This window comes from Nothobranchius furzeri, chromosome 6 (genome assembly GCF_043380555.1).
Source record: "Nothobranchius furzeri strain GRZ-AD chromosome 6, NfurGRZ-RIMD1, whole genome shotgun sequence".
Lineage (NCBI taxonomy): Eukaryota > Metazoa > Chordata > Actinopteri > Cyprinodontiformes > Nothobranchiidae > Nothobranchius > Nothobranchius furzeri.
Window position 1 is genome coordinate 43,294,078 of NC_091746.1, and position 23,077 is coordinate 43,317,154.

At 41.6% G+C, this 23,077-nt stretch overlaps 2 protein-coding genes and 1 long non-coding RNA gene across 3 annotated transcripts; 1 reads left to right on the plus strand and 2 right to left on the minus strand.

Annotated features, from left to right (window-relative positions):
* Positions 1-1,755: 1,755 nt before the first annotated feature.
* Positions 1,756-3,330, plus strand: LOC139070469 (uncharacterized). Its single transcript, XR_011520961.1, has 4 exons — positions 1,756-1,883; positions 2,420-2,515; positions 2,606-2,693; positions 3,152-3,330. It is a non-coding gene; the product is annotated as an uncharacterized lncRNA (long non-coding RNA).
* Positions 3,331-7,785: 4,455 nt separating this feature from the next.
* pigo (phosphatidylinositol glycan anchor biosynthesis, class O) lies at positions 7,786-14,130 on the minus strand. The gene is made up of 11 exons (XM_015976236.3): positions 13,964-14,130; positions 13,304-13,782; positions 13,069-13,212; positions 12,846-12,969; positions 12,298-12,457; positions 10,798-10,980; positions 9,063-10,659; positions 8,761-8,964; positions 8,499-8,683; positions 8,241-8,311; positions 7,786-8,083 (listed from the first exon to the last, which is right to left on the minus strand). Exons 2-11 carry the CDS (start codon positions 13,779-13,781, stop codon positions 7,954-7,956), a joined length of 3,276 nt encoding a protein of 1,091 aa, XP_015831722.1. The 5' UTR covers position 13,782; positions 13,964-14,130; the 3' UTR covers positions 7,786-7,953.
* A 2,742-nt stretch (positions 14,131-16,872) lies between these two features.
* stoml2 (stomatin (EPB72)-like 2) lies at positions 16,873-22,927 on the minus strand. The gene is made up of 10 exons (XM_015976247.3): positions 22,751-22,927; positions 21,336-21,488; positions 19,234-19,333; positions 19,010-19,068; positions 18,824-18,925; positions 18,602-18,736; positions 17,788-17,932; positions 17,614-17,693; positions 17,400-17,528; positions 16,873-17,240 (listed from the first exon to the last, which is right to left on the minus strand). Exons 1-10 carry the CDS (start codon positions 22,790-22,792, stop codon positions 17,100-17,102), a joined length of 1,086 nt encoding a protein of 361 aa, XP_015831733.1. The 5' UTR covers positions 22,793-22,927; the 3' UTR covers positions 16,873-17,099.
* Positions 22,928-23,077: the final 150 nt, after the last annotated feature.

The window sequence follows — 23,077 nt, forward strand, 5'->3', positions numbered from 1 at the left end:
GTTTTAGGGTTATGGTAAGGGTAAGGGTTAGGGTTAGGACACACATTTTGTGCGACTGGATGGTTCAAACTCACAGCTGGGTGGAAAACAAACAGATCTCAATGGGGAAGCTCATATCGACATTACACATAGTTTCCCACCCTGCACAAAGTCCGTTGTGGTTTGGAGAGTGATGAACCCACCCAATATGGCGGCGATGCTGTTACGCTTTCCAGTGCCCAATGGGGTGTCTAGATACTCATGTCTTTGGGAAACAACTACCTAACATGCTAGATGCTGGCTCTCTTTTCCCCTAAGTATCTCACTTCTTCTTTCACACACACTCTGGTGATTTATATAGATAGAGCTTAAATTATCCTGTAGCTGCTACAGTAAAATGCCTTTATTTATGGGATTTTAACTGTCAAAACGGTATATTTAATAATTAACTAATTCAATTTCTATGCTGTGTTTGTGCCACCTAATGGTTCAATCGTGTATTGCACTTTGAGTTGCAAATGCTTTGATCAATAGACAGACTGAAAACTCAAACTGGAAAAAGATTTTATGTAAAAATAAAATGCAAATAAAGAAAAACATGGACATTGTTGACTGTGGTGGTTCACATGGTAGATTTGTGTATTTGAGTATCATTATTATTGTCTAATTTATCTGTAAGTTTGATAATTGACTATCTGCAAAACAGAATTTCTGGAGAAGGAAGATTAGAGATTGTTGTGGAATTGTAGGATTTTTCCAGCACTTCATTTGAATACTTGAAATGGATTAAAAAGGGAAATCTTTTGCCACAAAGCCCTACTTATTTTGATCAGTCACCACTGCTTAGTCGCCTCAAAGAAAGGACAGAAAAGCACATATTTTCACACTATTCTTTCCTCTGTTTGAGTTGCTGCTATACTCCTCATGCGGTCACATTGCTGAGATTGATGCTATACACACTCTTCTGTGTTTTTCGTGTTTACAAAGACAGAAAAACATATTTTAGAGAGAAAAAAGTCAAACTCTGGTGCAGAGGTGGCAGCATGTCAAGCTGTGTTTACAGAATGGTGGGACTAACTCCACCTGTGCTGTGCCGGGCGTTGAGGTCTGCTGATTGCCTGCTGCTTCGTGTTCCATCGATGAAATACAAAACGCGGGGGCAGCGTGCTTTTGTCTATGCTGCTTCGACACTCTGGAATGCTCTTCCTCTTTCAGTGAGGCTGGCACCATCCCTCCTCCGGTTCAAATCGCTGCTGAAGGCTCACTTTTACGACCAGGCATTTTTAAATCCCTGACTTTTATTATTTTATTAAAGGAGACATAACATGAAAAACCCACTTTTTTTATCCATTAACACGGTGTGTTTCACATTTTAAGTGTCTAAGTGAGCAAAAAGGCTTATATTATTCACTGGAGTTGCTATTTAGATATTTAATAATTAAGTTTTGGGCATATTTGCCCACCCGTTCAGTTTTTACATTATCTATTACATCAGTAATTAATTTAGTGAGGATAACTACCAAATATGGTAATGGCCCTGGCTAAACACAGAGCCAATCCGCCATTTTTTCTTCTCGCTAAGATTTTTTGTAGTCCTATTGGAAAAATGCAGAATGTCTGGTTATTTTAGCCACACACAGCTCAAAACTGTTCCTCGTTTTAAGGAAGGGTGGTGTGGCAGTATTTAAACCCAGGAGCTGATGACACTACTGCTAAAAAACACAGAAGAAAAAGTAGTGTGTTTGCGTTTGTTTGTTTGTTTGTGTGTGTGTGTGTGTGCGTGCGCGCGCGCGCGCGTGGTTCGTTCTGTCTCCAGGCTAGTGGCTAAGTACTGAGGGCTTCATCTATCTAAAAGGAGTTATTTCCATCTGAATTTGGCAGCACCGGGACACAGCAGCAGAGCGGTAAGCTTCATATCACTCTAAAATGTCGACAAACTTTACTTTAGATTTACGGGCATTAGCAGCACTAAAGCGTTAGCATCCGGCTTGCTATCGCTAGCACAGTATGCTAGTAAAGTTAGCACCCAGATTAATGTGGATTTGGCTGATTTTCGTGGAATAAAACGTGATTTCTGATCAACGCCTTCTTTTACACTAGATGATAACCTCCCACTGATTGTAACAGTAGAGAGCCTGTGTGTTATTCTACATGAGTGTGATGTAATCTTAGCATCCAGTAAATAAAGTCCCATATCAGCTAAAATGCAGCGTGACAAAGTCATTAAAGTGCGTCAACACAGTGGATTTAATAGAGTTTTAAAGAACGATCTCTGAGTGGAGTGAGGTTAGTTTTTTGTCTCACTGCAGATATAAAAACTAACTCTGCATCAGTCAGACGCAGCAAAGCTCACCGTCTGTATGAGCGTGAGCGTCGGAAAGCTGATAAAATTGGCTGTAAAATAATTAAAACAAAGTAAAAATGTTCCTTTGCTTTTTAGAGTCCACATCCAGAAGACTGGAGCCGTGTTTCACTGACAGGCTGTCAGACTAACGCCCTGATGAGCTCAGCTGGGACAAACTGGTCTGATGTTTAGGTAAGTGAAGATCTGCTTCTCCAAGTCCTTGAGATGCTAGTAAAAAATAATTTAGCCAGCTTGCTAATGTTACTTTTCTTCTCCTCTAAGGAACACAGAACGTTCAGATGTTGGCGTTTCACGTCACCTACTGAGGAAGGAGACCCACCAGTAAAGAGACGGTCTGGACCAGACCAAAGTGAGTGATGACACACCTCAGCCACCCTCATCATTAAGAACACCTCACCCCCTGAATCACTCCGTCTGATGACAGCAGAGTGATTTATTTGATGTTTTACTTGTTTAGTCTGTTTAGAAATTATTGAATTACATTATTTTCTGTAATCGACCATCTGATCTGGATGTGTGCAGAATAACTTTCCCCAAATTCAGCAGCAGCTGGCCTACAAAAACAGCTGCAGCATGTAGTAAGTCTGTCTGCACTGCTCTCTAATGAGCTTCCTTTCATAAGGAATCATTTGTATAATTTTAGTGTCACTATTTTATTACATTTGTAGGAAAATATGAAGTCACTGCAGCAAAGTGAACTTGTGAACAAACACAAACGTGACTATAAACATGAAAGCTAAAGAAACAACTTTCCTAAAGCTGCTTGTAAACAAAATATGTCATTAAAGTTATTGTCTATCATTGCAGAATATGGCGATGACATCATGGAACTGGTCTTTGGAAAAGTTTTCCCTGAACCAACTCCGTTTCTAGATGAGGTAGAGAAGATCTGCATCTCACCAACTCTCTGGTCTCAGTATTCAGACAACGGAGGTTTCCCACTGTTATCCAGGACCAGTTTGAAGCCCACATACTGCCCCTCCCTCATCATCAGGAAACATCAATCCGTATCCTGAGGACAACAGAAGACGGCAGGAGGACAGGAACTCTGAGACCTAGACACCACCAGCACCGAGACACAAAGCACCTGTGTGCACAACGCCTGTTTTAACTACTAAAGCCTGTTTATTATATTGTTCTACTTATTTGCTGTGAGGTTAATACTTAGAAAATTTGTATATTAATGTAAACAATAAAAAAAATCACTGATTGTATGCTTTCTTTTAGATGTAATGGTCCAAACTCAGCCTTGTAGACATTTATTGCATCCTGTAGGTAAATACACAGAACAGGCTCAGGTCCAGGATGACCCAGCATGCTCTTCTTCCATTCTGGCTGTTAGGGATTGTATCAATAACTCAATGCCTACTGATGTTTTCACCTAACGGTATTTATTTAGAATGCAGGTAAGATTTAACTATATTTGTTAGCAAAGCAGACTGATCTTGGGAATTTCACTGCAGCACTGATGTCCACCTCTCTGTACACATTAGAGAGAATTACCACTTTACAGCAAAACACACATTTAATAAAGATATAGGCTACACATTGCAGACAATAAAAACAAAGTTGTAAGCATTAGAATTATAATGATCACATTAAAGAACACTTGGAGGAATGTTCTTTATTTTTGACTAGAATCTCAAATCTTTAAATTAAAATGTAACTGCTTTTTATCCATTTTCAGCCATTAAGACACCCAATATAAAATAAGACTACTTATAAAATTATTTATAATTATATGTATGTATATAGATAGAGATCTTAATAAAATATATTCTTTGAATGGTGTTTTAATGAGCTGTATCATTTTTTTAAACATTTTTTACAGAAATAAGCAAGCAGCATTCCTTGTGTGTGTGTGTGTGTGTGTGTGTGCGCGCGCGCGCGTGTGCCTGCTCGCTTGTCCCTCCGTCGGCCGTGACGGGTGTGTGTGAGTGACTACAGACAAATGCATGAGAGAGTTAGCAGCCATGAAACAGCTTGATGAACTACTCTCCCCACGTGTTTTAAAAATGCTAATATGCTATGCTAAATCTGCTATGCTAAATAATGATTTCTCTATAGAACTACAAAGTCCGACTGGGGGAGGAGAGTACAGGACTGCACTATGGAGGGGGGCGGAGTTTACAGCTCCTCCTCCAGTTTAAAGAGACAGTAACCCAAAACGGCTCGTTCTCAAGACTCTCCTCAGAACAGGGGTAGATGAGGGTCTGTAGAGCAACAATAATGAGGAAATCAGACCAAAGAACTGCAGTTCCACTGTTTTTAGACCCCCAACTGAAGGATTTAGATGTAAAAAGGAATAACTTAAAAGCATGTTATGTCTCCTTTAAGTGTTTTTTTATTGACTGTGATTATCTGCCTTGTTGTGCATTTTATTGATGACCGTGTATTGTTTTATATTGTGTTTTTACTTTTTATTCTGTACAGTACTTTGGTCGGCTGCCATGCCGTTTTTAAATGTGCTTTATAAATAAAGTTGGTAGGGTATGGTATGGTATGGTATGGTATGCTTGTTTTGTCTGAATTCCAAGATCTCTGTGCTCAAGCACATCTGCAGTCAGATGTTTTGTGTCACAGTCAATAGCATGCCTAATATAGTGTATCTGTGTCTGTGTTTGTCTGACATCTATAATCCTAAACTCATACAGGATCAGCTGGCTAACTTCAGTCTTTAGACAATTTTTTTGCACAGAAAAGCAATAATGTTGCTAAGCAACATGCTGAATTGTCAGAGAAATTTCAGCAGGTGTGAGCAGACTTTTGTGATATCTTATGTTCAAAATTTAATCCAACCTTTTCCCATAAACGGTTGTATAAGACGTTACTTCATTTATAAAACCAGATCACGTGCAAGGTGTTGTTTTGCACAAGAATAGATTGTGGCAATGTAACATTTGGGAGTAAACATAACCTTCATCAATTTTGTAAAAGGATGCTTTGTGAACGTGAACCAAACTGCCCCAACACAGGTCACATTTTGCCAACTACATTGATCCATAAAAGCTCAGTTAGCTCAAATTATTCAGGTAAACGTTGTTCTCTTTAATATCAGATACACATTGATGCAGCTCTCTGGAAAAATAGTCTGTGTGTGGATTTGTTTTTTCTGTGTGCAGATTTTGTAATTCATCTTATTCCAAAGGTCCTACCCTTAATCTGTACATCCCTTCAGGCATAAAACTCACTCATTCTAAAAATCATTCTGTAATTCTGTTTATGTGAAGGCGACTGACCCTTCAGCAGGAATATGTGCAGGCTTAATTTATTATGTGTATGCAGTAGATTGACATTTACACTATGTAATTTGCATTTATACAGCACATTTGTAATATTGTGTCATCTGGTTGTCACAATGCAACAGGATGGACGATTCAACGAAAGCACATTTAATGTGATAATTTAACATGGTTATCAACATTTGTTTTTCTCAATATATTATATTTTACTATAAACAGTTCACAAAAATGACTAACAGTCATAATTGCAAATTGTCATTTTAGTGAACTTTGTGGATTATCCAGATAGGAGTCAAATTCTGATGTTTTTTTTCTGTTAAAATACAAATTCTCCATCTTCTTTTGCCTAATTGGACCCAACAGGTCTTAAATGCTGCCAGTTTGTTTAAACTCAAAACACATTAAATAAATGCATATTTACTTTCCTCTGCACCAACATGTGCTTGAACCTTGAACAAAAAAACCTGGATATATATATTTTCCTTTTTTTTAAAGAAAGAAAACAATCTTTTATGTAGTGCCTCTCAAGACAAAAATCACAAGACTCTTCGCAAGAACTAAACATTTTAAATATAAAATATTTTTTAATATGTTTAAAATGACTAAATAAATAAAAAAATAAGCCTATGTGATGAAAATAACTAACAGTAACTTTAAAATGATAGTTTCAGCCAGTTTGATTTGGATGCATTATTCAATGTGCAAGGCTGCATCTTGGGTTTAAATCCCAACCTGGGGTCTCTGCATGTTCTCCAGCTTCCTCCCAGTCCATACATATGACTGTCAGGTTGACTAAGTTGTCCTTAGGTGTGTGTGTGTGTGTGCTTGTTTGTTTGTCCTGAGTGTCTCTATGTTGCCCTGCGATGGACTGAACCTGTCCAGGCTTCACCCCGCCTGTTTGCCCAGACTGCTAGAAATAGGCACCAGCCCCCCGCATGCATAAGCAGGTATAGACAATAGTTGCATCCATCTATGCAACATGTAATGTGGATTTTGTATCTTTGTCAACAAAATGCACACAATGGTTAAACATTATCCTACTTTAAGGCTGCAGAGGGAGTTTTTATTGCAGGGGTAATGGCAGCAACGATTAATAGGCTGAGACCAAATATAGAAAAGATTTATTAGTTTTTTCAGGATGTACAAACCTTAATTTATTATTCAGTTATGTGTAAAACATTTTAAAAACAAATAGGTTCCATCATCACACCACCAGGTCAAAGCATCCTCATCATCACCTGGACACAGCAGCCTGGGGAATCTTAACCCGGGCTTTACAACAGCCACCCGTCAGTATTGTGCATTAGCTAATGAGCCTAGGCTGCTGACCACAGCTGCAGTGCAGAAATATTATTTCACCAGACTGACTGGAACGCCCTGCATTAATAAATCAGGTGAATGCATTTAATCAGATCCTGGACGTAATTCCACCATCAGCTTGCCAACGCTTCCGCAAACACCCTCCCCCCACTATCCCCCCAAAAAAAGTCCAAGTCAGGCACATGTTCCAGAGAAAAGTTGTTTGCAACAGTCTGATGATTTTAAATAAAAGGAAAAACCCAGCAGCGATTAGAATACATAATTAACACATATTTAAGTTAAAAATCAAACCCTACAAAAATAAACAAATTGAAACCAGCAACAATGTCAGTTCATTCATGAGGTTACAAGAATTGGCAGTACCCCGAATCGTCGCTCACCCTGCAGACGTGCATCAGTCAGGCTGTAAAGCACTTGGATGAGTTTCATCAAAGGGAGAAAACCTGCTGGAAAACTGATCGGGAAGCTTTTCCACCTCCTCATTAATGAGGAAATGGGCTAAATCAATTATAAACGCGTTCTCCATTGGTGTGTTGATCATATGCCTCAATTGTAAAATGGGAAAACTGCTTAAACATGGAAAATGTGACCAATTTGACTTTAAAGGAAATTTTTAAATTGTAACAAGTACGTCTGTATCGGGCATTTCCAAGACTGGCACAGCTTACCCTAGAAGTGTTCTGACTTTTGCACAGTTAGCTACATGCAAAACCAATTGGCTTGGGTAAGAATTTCATAAGTTAGAAAAGAACAGAAGATATTCGTTAAAAGCCGTTTACTCAACCACACATAACTCATGCAACGCTGGCCTTGAAAAGGCTTGGCTCACTTTTTATGAGACAGTTTAATCCAAAACTCTTAATCAAAGGCCTCAGCACTTGTTCTGAAGCCCTTCAGAGTCCCTCAAGAAGCTTGAGGATCCTCATGATCCATGGCAATCCTGTTTTATCGTTTCTCCTTTTGTAAAAAGGGCCCCAGTCACACACGTCTGTTTTTTTGTTTGCCTGGCACAGTGAGCTCTGGTGGATTCCAGCGGTAGCACCGTCGCTACCTGGCTGCATCTGGGATGAGTCTTTTAAACCAGCGGCTCACCGCCATGTCCACTCTCAGCACTAACGTGACTCCAATCAGCAGGACGGTGCTGCTTACCAGGAACCCCAACGCTTCAAACATCAACCTGGAAGGACAGAAGGGGACACTGGGATGTTTGAATGATCTCAACAAGATCCCAGAGCTGAGATGTACACATAATAAGTCACGCTATACTCCAACTCTGAGGAGCCAAGTGCTGCTGATGAGTTTATATGAGATGGAAAAGCAATTCAGGCACTTACTTGGGTGCAAAAACCTTCCACACCATTAGGTGTCTCCGGAGAATAGCAGCAGCACAGACTGAAGAAAAGACCTGTGAAGAGAGTTGAGACACTTAAAGGTGTGATGTCATGCTGGATATTTACTAAAAAATATACACATATAGAGAAATATAGGCTGTGCCACGGCTGAAACTCCAGCGCCACGGCTACAACCCCCCGCCCCAGTAGACTTCTTACAAATTGCACCTTTAAATTTGTCTTCGCTGCCTGGGAACAAACCTGCACTCCATGGATGAAGAGGTAGCGTGCCGACAGCTGCAGAAGAGCGGAGCTGAACTGCTCTGGGTTTTCTCTCAGTCTCATCTCCATGACGGCATCCTCACCTTCTTCCCCACAAGCTCTCCCACCTCTGCTCCCACGCACCTCACGCACCAAGGGCCACAGCAGCAGCAATGGACACCCCACTGAGGACAAAAATAATGCTTGCTGGAATACTTTGGTCAATTTTCTTACAATTTTACATGACTTTTTATAGGATTACCTGCAAATAGGATGTGTGAAGCAAAGGTGTTGAGGGAAACCAGCAATGCAGGTAAAAAGGTGCCTGTGTGTCCGTCAGGAAACCCCACAAAGGCAGCACCCCACTGGATGGAGGGAAAGGTGGGTAGGTGACCGGTGGCATGGAAGAACTGGGTAGCAGCGAGAGACCAGACCACTATTGGAGCCCAGGGCACGGTAAAACCACCTAGGGGACACAGTCAGACAGAGGAGAGCAGATTTTTTTTTTTTTTACCAATGGGCAGTGCTGTGAATTAAAAACTAAGTGTTTAGGTGAGACTGTACCCGTAGAAGCTCCGTGTGCACCACTAAGATTTACGGAGGAGGCGTGAATGTGCAGCAGAGCGCCCATTTCTAGCAGAAGCAGGAGGAAAGACAGAGCCATGCCCTCTGGGTGCAACAGCAATAGTCCAACTCCCAGCATTCCCCAGAACAGCAGCACAGGGGCAGAGTAGACGGTTCCCAGTCCGTAGGCCTCCACAGTGGGCCTGTTGTCTGCCTCAATGCCTCCGCTGAGCTCTCCATCTTCCAGGGAACGTCGCATGCGATGGTAAATCTGAGGGATCAGGTGGCGCAGCTCAGCTTGGGGGCTGATGCCAGTGCTCGCTCTGTAGCGAGGCAGAGCAGGGGCTGAACTTCTGGATGAAGAAGTAGCCCGGGCCTTCACAAACACAGTAAGAGGGTCAAGCCAGATGAGACACAGCCCGAGTCCCAGGAGACAGAAGGCCGCCCTCGGCAGGGCCAGCTGGGCCAGCCGGATCAGCTCGGACAGCTTCCTAAAGCTGTCCTCTGGAGTGGCGCTAACCGCCCAGTGGAGTGCCAGGCAAACCGAGAGCAGGGGAAGGATCCAGCGAGCCGTGAACACCGCGCCACCCGAGGAGTTCAGATTACCATAGTGGCACAGGCAGTGTCTCAGCAGATACGCAAACACACCGAGAGAGATGACAGAGAGGATGTAGTACAGATTCTTCAGCTGGCTGTCCTGCAACCGTGACAGAGGAGACAGGAACGGCGACGGCTGGCAAAAGCCCTGCTCTTCTCTGCACCCATGGAAGGAGAGGGAGAGGTACATGCTGCCAATGAGAACTCCAAGGCAAGCTAAGAGGATCCCACTCTCTTTCCTCACTATTGATGGTGACAAGGCTGGGGACGGCAGCAGCCCAGCAGACTTCAGAGGATCGGGACTTGGGGGCAGAAGTAAGCCATTCCAGTTGAGATGAATAGGAATGTAGATGACCAGAGAGAGCACTAGAAAGGTTATGACACGGCCTTCAGCAATCACGTAACTGTCTGAGAGCAGGGAGGCACATCGGAGGAGCGGCACCATGAGAGGAGGAGTGAGGAGGCGACGCAGGACCAGCCACCTGGAGAGCTTAGAGGCTTTAGCTCCGTTCTTTGTCACGGCGGGGGGGCTGAGTCTACACACTCTCCAGAAGAAGAGAATTTCAGAGCTGAAGGCACCAGCCGCTAGGCACCATGCTGTCTCCACGTAGCCCCGTGTGAGCAGCTGGGCAGCTGCAGCACAAGCCCCCACAGCGAGCGCAACAACAAGCGGAGCCAGCAGTCCAGCAGTTTTTTCCCTCATCAGTGCCGGGGAGAGTTCTGACATCAAGAAACACACGAGGCAGACAGACGCCAGGAGGACTAAACCTGCCGCCATCTTGACCGGATTGAATCGAGCCCAGGTGGCTCGGCAGATGTCTCTGACGGAGGTGAGGTAGGCCTGCAGAGCAGAGACCAGGTGAGAGGAGGGCAATCGGCTCTCTCTAGCTGTGAGGAGGTACTCAGAGGACAGGCGGGAAAATTCCTGCTGCAGCTGGGAGAGGCTTTCTGGTGGGATATCTTTGGCCATGCTGGAGTATGTCTCCAGGAAACGGTTAACCTTTAGAAACAGAAGAGAAAGAGGAAAAACAAACAAAACACAACAGTTAATTTGTCTTTAAGTGAGGAGAACAAAAGGGATCTTCTCTGTTTGGGGACTTCAAGATTTATAAAGTAAGCTTTTTTCTACCTAAACTACCTGTTTTGCATTGATCCACAGCGCCTCCAGCTGGCTGAGACCCCCAACTGCACTTCCTGTCTGCCCATGTGGAGAGAATAATGGGAGGAGGACCTGCCCCACACTGCTGTAGGGGATGGGAACCCCCAGCAGCAGAGCCAGGGTGGGCACCAGGTCAGTCTGTGGAACCACATCTGGTTCCGTCTGTCAAATCACAACAAAGCATGGTTATATCTGAACAATGTCTCATATCAATGTGCAGCCGAGAGAAAAGGGAGGTTCCAAACAAGAAATTAATAAAAATAGAATTTTTTTTCTTACAGTTAGCGGAAAATCTAATTAGTTTTACACTTTAAGAAAATATCAGGGAAACTTGTAGAAAAAAAAATGAATGTAAATAAAAGTTTAAAAATACTAGACAAATATCTAAATACATGAAACAAAGAAAAGCTATGAACTAACTGGGTAGAAATGAACTTTCTCATAAAAATAACCTTTAAAAGGCCAAAAACATCCCATTAAGTCCTGACTGAGTTTTAAGTTAAATCTTCATGGTCTTTTGTTCTGGTCTTCCCAAAAAAGCTGTGAAGCAACTGCAGCTTATTCAGAACGCTGCTGCTAGAGTCTTAACAAGAACCAAGAGAACCGAGCACATCACTCCTGTTCTTAAATCTCTACACTGGTTACCAGTAAACTACACAATCTATTTCAAAGTACTTTCAGGGTTTGTTGTTACCTTTGCTGACATGTTTCAGTGTTTTACCAACGCCTTCATCAGAGCAACCACCGGATGTTGATGGCGTCACTTCATCCCACAACTAAAAGGAAGTGACGCCATCAAAATCCAGCAGTTGTTCTGACAAAGGCGACAGTGAACATAGAAACATGTCAGCAAAGGTAACAAACTCTTATCACTCTGTGTACAACAAAGAACTAAAGAAAAGGGCATGATGGATATCCTTCATGTATGAACGCCCAGCAGGGCTCTGAGATCCTTAGGAAGCGATCAGCTGGTAGAACCTCGGGTCAGAACCAAACAGGGTGAAGCTGCTTTTAGCTGCTATGCTATAAAAAGAAGGAATCAGCTTCCTAGTGACCTCATATGTGACCAAACTCTAAAAACTTTTAAATCAAAATTGAAAACATTCATATTTTCATCAGTCGTTAAATTAATGTTTATGCTGCACCTTCTGCACTGGACCTGCTCACGGTCACGTTGATTTTCATGTTCATGCTGTTCTTGAAAAGCACATTGAATCGCCTCTGTGTCTGACATGTGCTATACAAATAAAGCTGCCATGCCTTCACATATTCTACAGCGAACTCTCAGTATGCTTGTCTGCACTTATACATCAAAGCAGTTAAACGGATTTATTTTTTTTATAAACCTGCATAACACAGTCATAATTTATATAATAGTCTCTAATATGTTGTCAAGATTAACCCTTTTTTGACCTTTTGACCTGCTTTGATAGTTTTGGGTTAAAACTGACCCAAAAAAAGCATAATTTCTACACCTACCTGAGACAGTGGTGCTGGGAAGATAGGGGAAGGACTGTAAAGAAAGAGGGTAGCATCAGTCTCCTTCTGACTTTCCCCTCCGTGATCTCCAGTGTCGGTCATCCCGTGATCTCCCATCAACACCAAGAGGGTGTCATTCTGCAGGCGGTCGATCACAGACCTGGACAGAGGGCACGAATGAGCACCAAGCAAACAAAGGAGAGAAGATGTATGGATGACATGTTAAATGAATAGATCCTCACTCACATAGCAGCTAGTTTACATCTTAAGCTTGTTTTTATAACTTTGCGAGACGTATTTGTTTATATTTCTCATTTCTACTCATGTTGTTATTGTTTAAGTTTTAGGGGAACTGCATCAGCAGAAGTTGCTGCAATTTCATCATTAATTTATTCTAAAAGCAATTTTTATTAACAAAAAAAAAAAAACATTCCAGCCAAATACTTCATTTTAAGCAGCAGCGAATTTTCTGAGTCTATCCCTTAGTAGGACTGTCTGAATAAACATGTCTTTGTCTAAATCAAAGCCTGTTGTACTAATCATCTGACCTGATGACACTGTCCATCTGGGTGAGCTTATCAGCCATGGCTGGGTGGTCAGGGCCAAACCTGTGACCACAGTGATCTACCCCGAGAAAATGGGCAACCAGGACATCCCAGTCGTCACCCATCACTGTTTCAAACCAACATAAACAAGTGCGCGAACAGAAATTAAGCATGATAGAGGCATTGAATACCTGTGGAAAGTGAAGCTCTGGTGGTAAATACATACTAGTTGTGTAGAGGTGCTGCAGTATCCCGTTGTCCACTGTGTGCAGATCCTTGACATTGAAAGAAGGAAAAGGCAGGGAGCGGTGGAACTTCTTGGGAAACAGACTCTCCCAAGTGTCATCGCCCATGAACACCACTCGTTTGCCTGTGAGAGGTCCGACACGTTTCACAAAGACACAGTAAATATAGTGTTGTGATGTTTGGTAAAAAGCAAGGAAAAAAAAAACGAATCTCACCAGTTTTCCCAAACTGTTGGATAAGATTGTCCTCCAAGATTGCGCTGGATGCAAAGTTATTTCCCACATCCACAAAGGTCGGCAAGGATCCGGTGGTGAAGCCCTTGATTCTCTGCATTGTGGTGGTGGGTGGGTCTGCTCGGAAGGTGTACAAACGGCTTTGGAGAGGCCTAGAAGAGAGGGTCTCCTCCAGCACAGGTATCTTGTTCTCATAAGGTCGCGGCGCCGTGTTACTGGGGTCAAACCGGGCGAAGTCGATCTTTAGGGCGTCGATGATGATGAGGACAGCCCTGCGGAAACGCGGCTGGGAGCCGCAGAAGTCCCCAGACCCATCCCCAGGCTCGAGTATGTCCCCGCAGGTGCTGGTCCTGTTCACCTCCATCCTCACCAGCAAGAAGCCGCCCACGAACAGGTAGATGCCCACGAAGTACATCAGACACAGCCAAAGGAGCAGGGACAGCACTCGCGTTCCCTTCATCCTAAACCGGCAGGTGATAGAAGTTAGAGCGGAAGTTAGCTTTGCTTCACGTGAAAAAAGTAAATGCACTTTAGCAACAACTACAAACCAGGTTCTGAGAAATGTGAATGTAACGCAAAATAAACTGTCGATAATCAGGTGGCTAACGTTAGCAAGGCTAGCTCGCCTCGCTTTGGACTGACCTTGTAGCGGATGAGGTTCCGTCCTCTCTCGGCCGGAGGTGAATGTGTGTGTTAACAACAACAACAAGGTGGTACGGGTATCTCAGGTAGACGGCGAACGGAGAGACACATTGTCCTTCACTGTTTCTGGTACAGCGAGATTACAGGTAGGAACTCTAGCGTGCAGGGAACCCGGCGGAAATTCACGGAGGACTGCTTTTTCAGTAACACCCGAGGGTGTCTTCTTTTGAGGACTCGGGTTAAACATTTTAACCCGTTGATGCATAATGGTCACTTCAGCGGACAGGTACTCAAAATTGTTATTTTTGCTATTAAGCACAGCTGTTGAAGACTTTTTGGATTGAGCCCCTCCAGTTGGACTTCAGTAAGTCAAGTCAACATATTTCATGTTCAGAATGGACGCTGTCCACTGAGGTGGACATGTAATAAATTATGTGTAAATTATTAAATGTTCCAAAAATATTTGTTGAAATTTGTTTCATTCACACCTAAAGATGAATGGAAAAAAATAGTTAAAAAATCATGGTTGAAGATTTCATAATTCATACATGAAAGGGTTAAAATAGCCTAAAGTGGAAAATAAACCAAAAAGAATCAATAAAACAAACGACATGGCAGTTTTTACACACACAATAAAAATTATATATATATATATATATATATATATATATATAATTTTTTAAGCGCTTCGGTCATCTTGGGTTTTCAATGTGCTATAAATTGTCATTGACCATATACATTGCAACAGTTGTTCAACATAACTACAAATATACAGAGAGCAGTGGAATTCTAGACATCAATCTTGTCTTAACAATTTGACAGAAATACTTGTCTAATGAGGACACATGTCCAGGCTGGTCAGGGACCACCTTGGCTACCACCGGTGGAGGTTACTAGGGAGCAAATTGTTAGGGCATCTTTGCTGGGGCTATAACCTCCTGCGGTTTGAACCCAAGCAGACATCAAACGAATGATAAAACGTATTTCTCCATGTATTTGTTAAATATTTTTTTAAACTCGTGCATTGATGTGAAGTTGGTTGTGATTCTAAATGGCATTTTATTAAAAAAAAGTTTAAATCACTTCATATTTTTATTCCGTATTTTATCCATTTGATGTCAAACTCAAATTCACACTGGGCCGAAATGAAAATCTGGGACGAAGTCACGGGCCGAAGTTAATATTTTTTGAAAAAGTGACGTCAATTTTGCACATTTTCTTTATCAACATATATGCAATTTTGAACCTTTTAATTTGGAAACAAACATATTTTGCAATAACACTGAATGTGGAATAACCAAATTAAACACGAGCAAGTCAATTTTAAATAAAACACATCAGTGGTATTCATTACTTGTGGTACATTCAGCATTTTTTAAATCTATTCAGGATTTATGTTTTCTTGTTGTTTATTCATTTTTCTTATTTTTTTATTCTCCTTTTTTCTCCTGTAATAAGTGCCATCGCTGCTGTGACATCTACCACTGAGGAACAATAAAGGGATTTTCTATTCTGTTCATCTACTTTCCCACTCCTGTTTTACTGTAGGTTAAATATTTTCTCACGGGCGGCCCGTGAGACATTTGACAGTTTTTTTTAGCGGAGGCAGTCATATTATTGGTGCGGACTATTTAGTCATCACTGGATATTGGTAGGGACATGTCACTTCCGTCCATGCCAAATCTACGCCTGTGATTGGCCAACAACAAAATAAAAATATAATTTTATCTTAAATCAAAATGAAATATCTCAACTGTTAACTTTCATGTTTAGGAGCAGAAATAGAGCATAAAACCAAAATATTTAGAGCTCAGTTTGCTCCACTGTTTTACTGTGATGCTCACCTGTTCCAGCCAGTTACCTGCATCATGGGGTTGATCTGAGCTGAGGAGACTCCTGTTGTTTTGTTCATTTTCATCATAGTAATGACAACATTAGATGACAACAGGCGCTCACAAAGGTTTGTGCTGGTGAACATGGAGAACATCTCAGCAGCTTTACCACGTTGATGTGTGTCGGGGAGGAAAAATAAAAACTACAGCAGTCACAGAGTCATGCTGATTTGAGCTTGTCGCAGCTCGCTGGAGTTATATCAGCTCTGTCAAGTTGGAAAAACTTTTTCTTTCAGTTGTGAACACATTACTGAGCGGTTAAAATCTCCGTCTCTGGGCTTCAACATCGGCAAATAGCGGAGTTAACTCGGCACTGAGTGAGAGGAGTGTTTAGTTTGTCGGAGACAGCGGAGCTGCAGACACCGGAAAAATCATACAGTAGGGGGCGCTTCAGCTCCACGCTAACACAGCAAAGCATCATGGGAGTTGTAATCTTTGCTGTAAAACCGGCCAGCTTTAATATATTTTTGATATTTATCTCACGGGCCTTGTGTCTGGCACATGTGCATTAGAGGGTAAATTACACAAATTGCCAAGTGTTTTATACTCAGTAAATACACTGATTATAAAGTATTCAGTTATCGCTGTATCTGCTTCTTCTCTTCCAAGCTGAGGTATTTGACTGATTTCATTGTAAAAAAAAAAAACTTTAGCATCAGCTTATCTCAGAACAAATACATTGTAACTGTTTGGATTTAACATAATATGGACCAAATAATAAATATTCAGACTTTATAAGCTTTCTACGTGGCGTTGAGCTCAAAGCCTGGTCCCACAGAGGCTGAAAGGTAAAACACATTTCAGTGCAAAAAAAGAATAAAGATGTATTTATATATATATTTATTTATTTTTTCTTAATCAAACAGCTCATCTGAGCTACCATTCCAACTAAAATCCCATAGAAACTAGAACAGCTTTTTAAAACACAATAACTGGAGAAACAGGTAGACAGTGTTATATTTCATGTAAATCTTTTGGAAGAGAAATGTTTGCAGTACTAAAATAAAGCATGGAAAAGTTGCATTCATAACTGAGACGACACTTCCATCAGTTTTCTGAAGGCTGCTCTTAACTTTAGAATCCAATCATAACTGAAGGAGGAGGATCAGGGAGGATCCTCTATGAAAACGTGATTAGTCCAGGACACCACCACCACACAGACTTTGTAAAGGTTGAAGCTTTTCCTGAATATTCCATCAGAACGTTTGACTTCAGCTGCTTCATCTGGCTCCGTTCTTTGTTATTTAATGTTCTGAGTTCATTTGCTGAGTCCTCTCCTCTTCAGGTGGAATCAGCTGGTCTAGAACATCCGGCATTTTCTTCTCCACCACTTCTGGAGATGTTGTTGGGTTCGTCTTGGCCAGCGTGCTGTAAATAGTCATGGCCTGAAAGGGAACAAGTTGAGAACACATTGAAGTCACAGTGGCTTGTACTTCATGCACAGAGCTTTGAAAAAACACACACACACACACACACACACACACACACACACACACACACACACACACACACACACACACACACACACACACACACACACACACCTGTGAGACCATTCCACTAATGTCCCCCGTGTTCGACGGCAGCAGGATGGTGTTTGAGCTTTTGGCCAGATTGGAGAACGCAGACACGTACTGTTCAGCCACACTCAGAGACGCAGCTGCATTTCCATTCTGTGCAACAGAAAATAAAACAAAATTCACCACAAAATGCCTTTAGCTGGAGTCACTGTCACATTAAAGAAAAGGAGAAACTCACTTGCTCAGCCAGAGCGTCGGACAGCATGCGGATGGCCTTTGCTTTTGCCTCAGCTTTAGCTAAAACAGCTTGGGCCTCACCTGGATGGAACACAATTATCCATTACATATAGAGCCCCGGTGGAAATGTGTGGATAGTTTAAATAATTTAGCTGACCAAGAGGACTCTAAGTACCAGCTGCTTTATTGATCTGTTCTGCTTTTTCTCCCTCGGAGGCCAGGATCTGGGCCTGCTTACGACCCTCGGCGACATTAATGGCTGCCTCTCTTGTCCCTTCAGACTCCAGCACCGTGGCTCTCTTTTTACGCTCCGCCTCAACCTGCACACAGTCAGGAAATGATTGATACCACCCTTGTGTTTTATAAGAGTAGATTTAATTTTGTTTTAGCATGTAAAAAATAATTTAGGCGAGATGTTTCCACACCAGTCCAGCTCCTCTGGTCCCATTCTGTTCCTAAATGTAGCTTTTTCTTGTGGTTTTGTTTTTTCACACAGGGAAAACAACAAACATAACATAATGAGTCACATTCAGCCTTCTGATTGCTCACATATGTCTGGGGGCGGGGCTACCAGAAGTAGATGCAGGAAGATAGTTGAGTGTCCTGAGTTGGTGGAGTGTCCGCCCTGGGACTGGGAGATGGGGGTTCAAATCTCAGTTTGTTTTCATGAGAGTTGTTTAAAATGAAGACTGGGGGTGGTGTCAAAGCATGCTAAACCTGCCTAGTGTCCAGAGCAGGACTGTTAGTTGTGTCAGATCTTCGTTAGATCACATTCACACCAAAAGCAAACGGCACTGGAGTGGATACACCTCAAGAGCCGGTGTACAGTTCAGTCTGCACCCTAGAGCGACTACTGGTCACGCCCGTGTAAGAAAACCCCAACAAGGAGAAACACGGACCAAACACTTAAGGAGTGAACACATCCCAATCAAAGCTGCTAAAGTGACTGAAATGTACTAATTTACAAAGTCACCAATCAAATTCCTTACCTGCATCTGCATGGATTCTTTGACGCGAGGTGGGACGTGAATATCTTTGATTTCATAACGGAGGCAGCGGATGCCCCACTCGTCTGAAGCTTGGTTGATGGAGTGGACAATGTTGGAATTGAGGGATTCTCTTTCCTAAAACAGAATTTCAAAGCCAGTTACAACATTTTACACAACTATTACAAAAAATCGATGTAACATAACGCAGTCATCCGTCGTTACCCGGAACACTTTGTCTAAGGTCAGTTTGCCCAGCTCTGAACGCATGGTGGTCTGTGCCAGCTGTGTGACTGCATACTCCGGATCCTCAACGCCATAGCTGGCCTGGGAGAAGGCAGAGAGGAGACGTTAAAAGCCCCAGTTTGAAAATGTATAATTAAATAAATCATTGCTGGTGTTGCAGCATACCTTAAACGGGTCTAGGATCCTGAGGTAAAGCACTCCATCAATCTGTAGTGTTACGTTGTCTGTAAAAGAGTGCAGCTGCAGTAACTGGATAAGAAGTTTTGATAATCCAATTGCTTTGCTCAGACTGAGCGATACATTCACTGGAACGATGATTTATGCTTTTCAAAGACAAACAGCCTTCATCCTCATCCCCTTGTGAGGAGTCGAGGGAGGTGATTACTCACCTAGAGACACTGCAGACTGTTCTGGAACATCGATCACGATTTCTTTAAGACTTTGCACATAGCGAATTCTGTCAAGAATGGGAATGAGGAAGTTCAAACCCTAGATGGAAGAAAACAAGGGAGAAACATCTGGTGTCAGTCTCCCGAAGGCGTTGCTGAATTTATAAATGTAACTGACCCAAAAACAATGCCAAGGTGAAAAAACTGATACATTAAAGTGGCCGTTTATTTTTATCTGACCAAAAAGAAATTAAACAATGGCCCCCAAAGGTCATTTGATTTGGAGCATACTAACCGATACTTCAGCAACGCATTTAAATAAGAAAAACACATCCGAGAGGTCCTTTAAGATTTTATTATTGGTGTATTTTGTTTGCTATTTATGTAATTTCCTTAGATTATCTGTCCACAAACAGCGCCTACTCAGAAAGTACATTGATGTGTTAATATTACACATATATTTAAAAGTACCCTCATAGCACTTATTTAAAGTTGTTTAAACAGTATGTGGCTGTAATGATTGACGCACGCATGTTATGGTCAGCCAACTCACTTTCTTCTGCACAACACTTGAGAGCTGTGTGTGAGTACATGAGGATGCAAAGCCTGATGCTTGCAACCACAGTCATCCAGTGTGATATATATATATACACACACACACACACTGCTATCTTCCTGTTTATCCACTGAAGAAGGTGGCACGCGACTGAAACGCGTCAGCTTTTTCCTGTCCAATAAATAATTTTTTAAGTGCCTCGGATCATCATTTTTTTCTCTCTCGTCAACACTCGATACTGCTCTCTTTAGCTGTGACCTTTTCGCTGTCTGTAGGCATTTTCTCTGTTTTTAATGCATCTTCAAGTGTCAGCTGGTTCTGTATTTTTGTTCGAGTTGCAGAAGTGAACCGAGTGTCAGTGTCAAACTAGAACGAAGTGGAGACGGGTGATTCGTTGTGGTGACACTTGAAGGGAAAAGCCAAAAAAGAAAGCAGTTTGTTTTTAAGGTGGCAAATAAGATTTATAGCAATGAATGCAGCTCGGTCTCTTCTTCCATGTGAAATACATGACTAGTTTCTGTTGCACTGGCGTAAAACACGTCCTAACTGCAGACATTTTAGGCCCAAGCCAAAAACTCGCACTTCCACATTCATGCCCATCAAATGCGCAATCATAGTCTAATTGCTCTGCTCAGACTGAGCAATACATTTACTGGAACGATGATTTATGCTTTTCAAAGATAAACAACCTTCATCCTCATCCCCTTGTGAGGAATCGAGGGATTTGCGCCCATCAAATGCGCAATCCCAGCCAGGGGTGCAAGTGCGCAGGGTGTCCCGATTCTAAAGTGTGGAAGTTGATCCCGCCCCTTTTGCACCCTTGATCCGCAGCAGTGGGTTGTGGGTAATACCTTTAGCCCATGTCTGCATCGATGCGAACTTGGGCTAAAGGTATTACCCACAATCCATTGCTGTGGGAGAAAAGCTTCAAGTGCCTTTTCTGAAAATATGTCATTTCAAATGAAAGTAGTTCATTTAAGGACAATTAATTGATCCTCTGAATGTTTTAGACAAAGCAGTAATTAATGTAATTTATATCAAATAATTGCTGAAAGGTTTTTAGAAAAAAGTTGCACAGCGGCCAGCATCCTGGCATGTGTTGCGGTAGATGATACAATACTCCTCATTACAATTCGGCAATTATTTGCACATTTGCGAACTACACACTCAAAAGCCTTACTGTGCACTTCCTCCAAGTGCACTTCACAAAAGACGAAAGCGCACAGTGTGAGTTTTGGGATTAGGCCTTACTCTCCTGAGGCGACATACAAGCTCTGCATTAGCCGGCTAGATAACAGCTGCATATTATGGTGTCTGAATCCCCCGCCTGCCCTAAACTGAGTGGCGTTACGGTGTTGTGGTCCTCCAAGTAACCATGAACATTGATGCCATTGTCATTATGTTTGAAAATCTCTATCTCAGGATGAATTTAAAAGATCAAGTTGTTTTATGCAGTTACATCTGACCATTTCCTCACATTTCAGAATTTTGAAAATCAAGTGATCAGATCTGAGCATCCCTAATCTTTCCACTTTGAGTTAAATACCGGTTCTAAGATGCGGTGGAAGCGACCCATCCTCTCCACCACCCAGGCTTCCTGTTGGGGCACAAACAGGATGACGGTGTTCATGGGCAAGCTGGAGGCCCATCGCTGCTGGACCGGTGTGATCCACAGCCTCGGTGTAGCGCTCTGTGTTTGCTGCAGGAATAAAACACAGCTATCAGCAAATGATGAGACAATCTGAAATATTCATTTTTTAATGATATAGCAGTAAATTTATAAAAACAAATTACTTTATTCACAACATGCCAAAGTTGTAGCAACATTCACAACAAAAGAAATTATTGAATAAGTGGACTGATTTCTTAAGTCAGTAGTGTCTAAATGTTTTAAGACGTGGACCAAAGTTGCAAATAAGAAATTACTTGTGGGCTACAAATGTATGACTAAAAAAAGTAAACACACACACACACACACACACACACACACACACACACACACACACACACACACACACACACACCTCCACCAAAGACTCCCTTTATATTTGCCCTGAAACAAAATCATCAAAATCCTCAGATTTCACTGGCCACTTGTTTTGTAATTTTCCTATTTAAATTCAATCAATTTTCAGCAATAAGAACAATTTATGGGTCATTTTTTCCTCTGATGTTTTAGGAATAGTGATCACAAACCTGCTAATTAGTACAAAATAAATAATAATTAAAAAAAAACTGTTGAGGGCTTGTGGTCTAATAAGCTTTAAAGTGGCCCTTCACTTATATTTTTTAACACCTTTGCAGTGATCTATAGTAGGAATGAATGCCTCGTTAGTCATACTCGGGGAAATTTAGATGAATCTGTAATGTTAAGATTCACATTTGTAAAAAATCTTTTAAAATACAAAAAATTGAACCATTGTTTTAATATAAGCAAAATAACCAAATTTATTTAAAAATAGTAAACACGTTGTAAGTGATCTTAAGTTTGACAGGCTTTTAGATCGAAACAGAATTTTGTGCTGTGTGAAGAAAAAAAAAACTAAACCAGAAGCATCATCCTTAGGTTTATAATCTTTTGTATGACACGTTTTCAGCCTACAGCTTTTAGGGAACCATAGCCTGGTGAACTAGACCAAATTCTTGCTTTGCAAAAGTAAATAATACATTTATTTAGTCTGGCTTGCCAGGCTAAGGGAACCAGCTACTTGGCGTTGAAATATGGGTTTTGTGTTTGTTACTTATCAGTCCTCAGATGAAAGGGGAAACACGTGTCTGACTACAAAAAAATTATTTTTCAAGCTGGAAATAACATTGATTTAATCAGTTTCGAAGAAAGACCCAGACACCAATCAAGTATCGTGATATTGTATTAATTTAACAGGGCGGACATACGTTGGGTGACAGCGGATGGTTTGCACATGCTAACAATAACAAGCCGGGCAGAACACGCGAACTTACCAACAAAATGGATCCGCCTCTCCGACAAATCGTTCGTAACATGGTTTGGATTTGGTAAACAGACTCAGGCTACGGTAAAAAAAAAAAAAAAAAAAAAAACACTTTTATAAACAGGACACAGATAAAACGAACTCTACACTCATGTGAATGACCCTCTCTGACGATGAGAAGTTACATCAGAGGTGCAACGCTGAAAAGGTTCCGCCTACGAGGATATAATGAAAATCAGTGGTTCCGCTTAGATGTCGGTGTGATTGTAAAAAAAAAAAAAAAAAAATTATTAATATATTAAATAAAATATTTTAAAAATACATTATATTAAAGCTA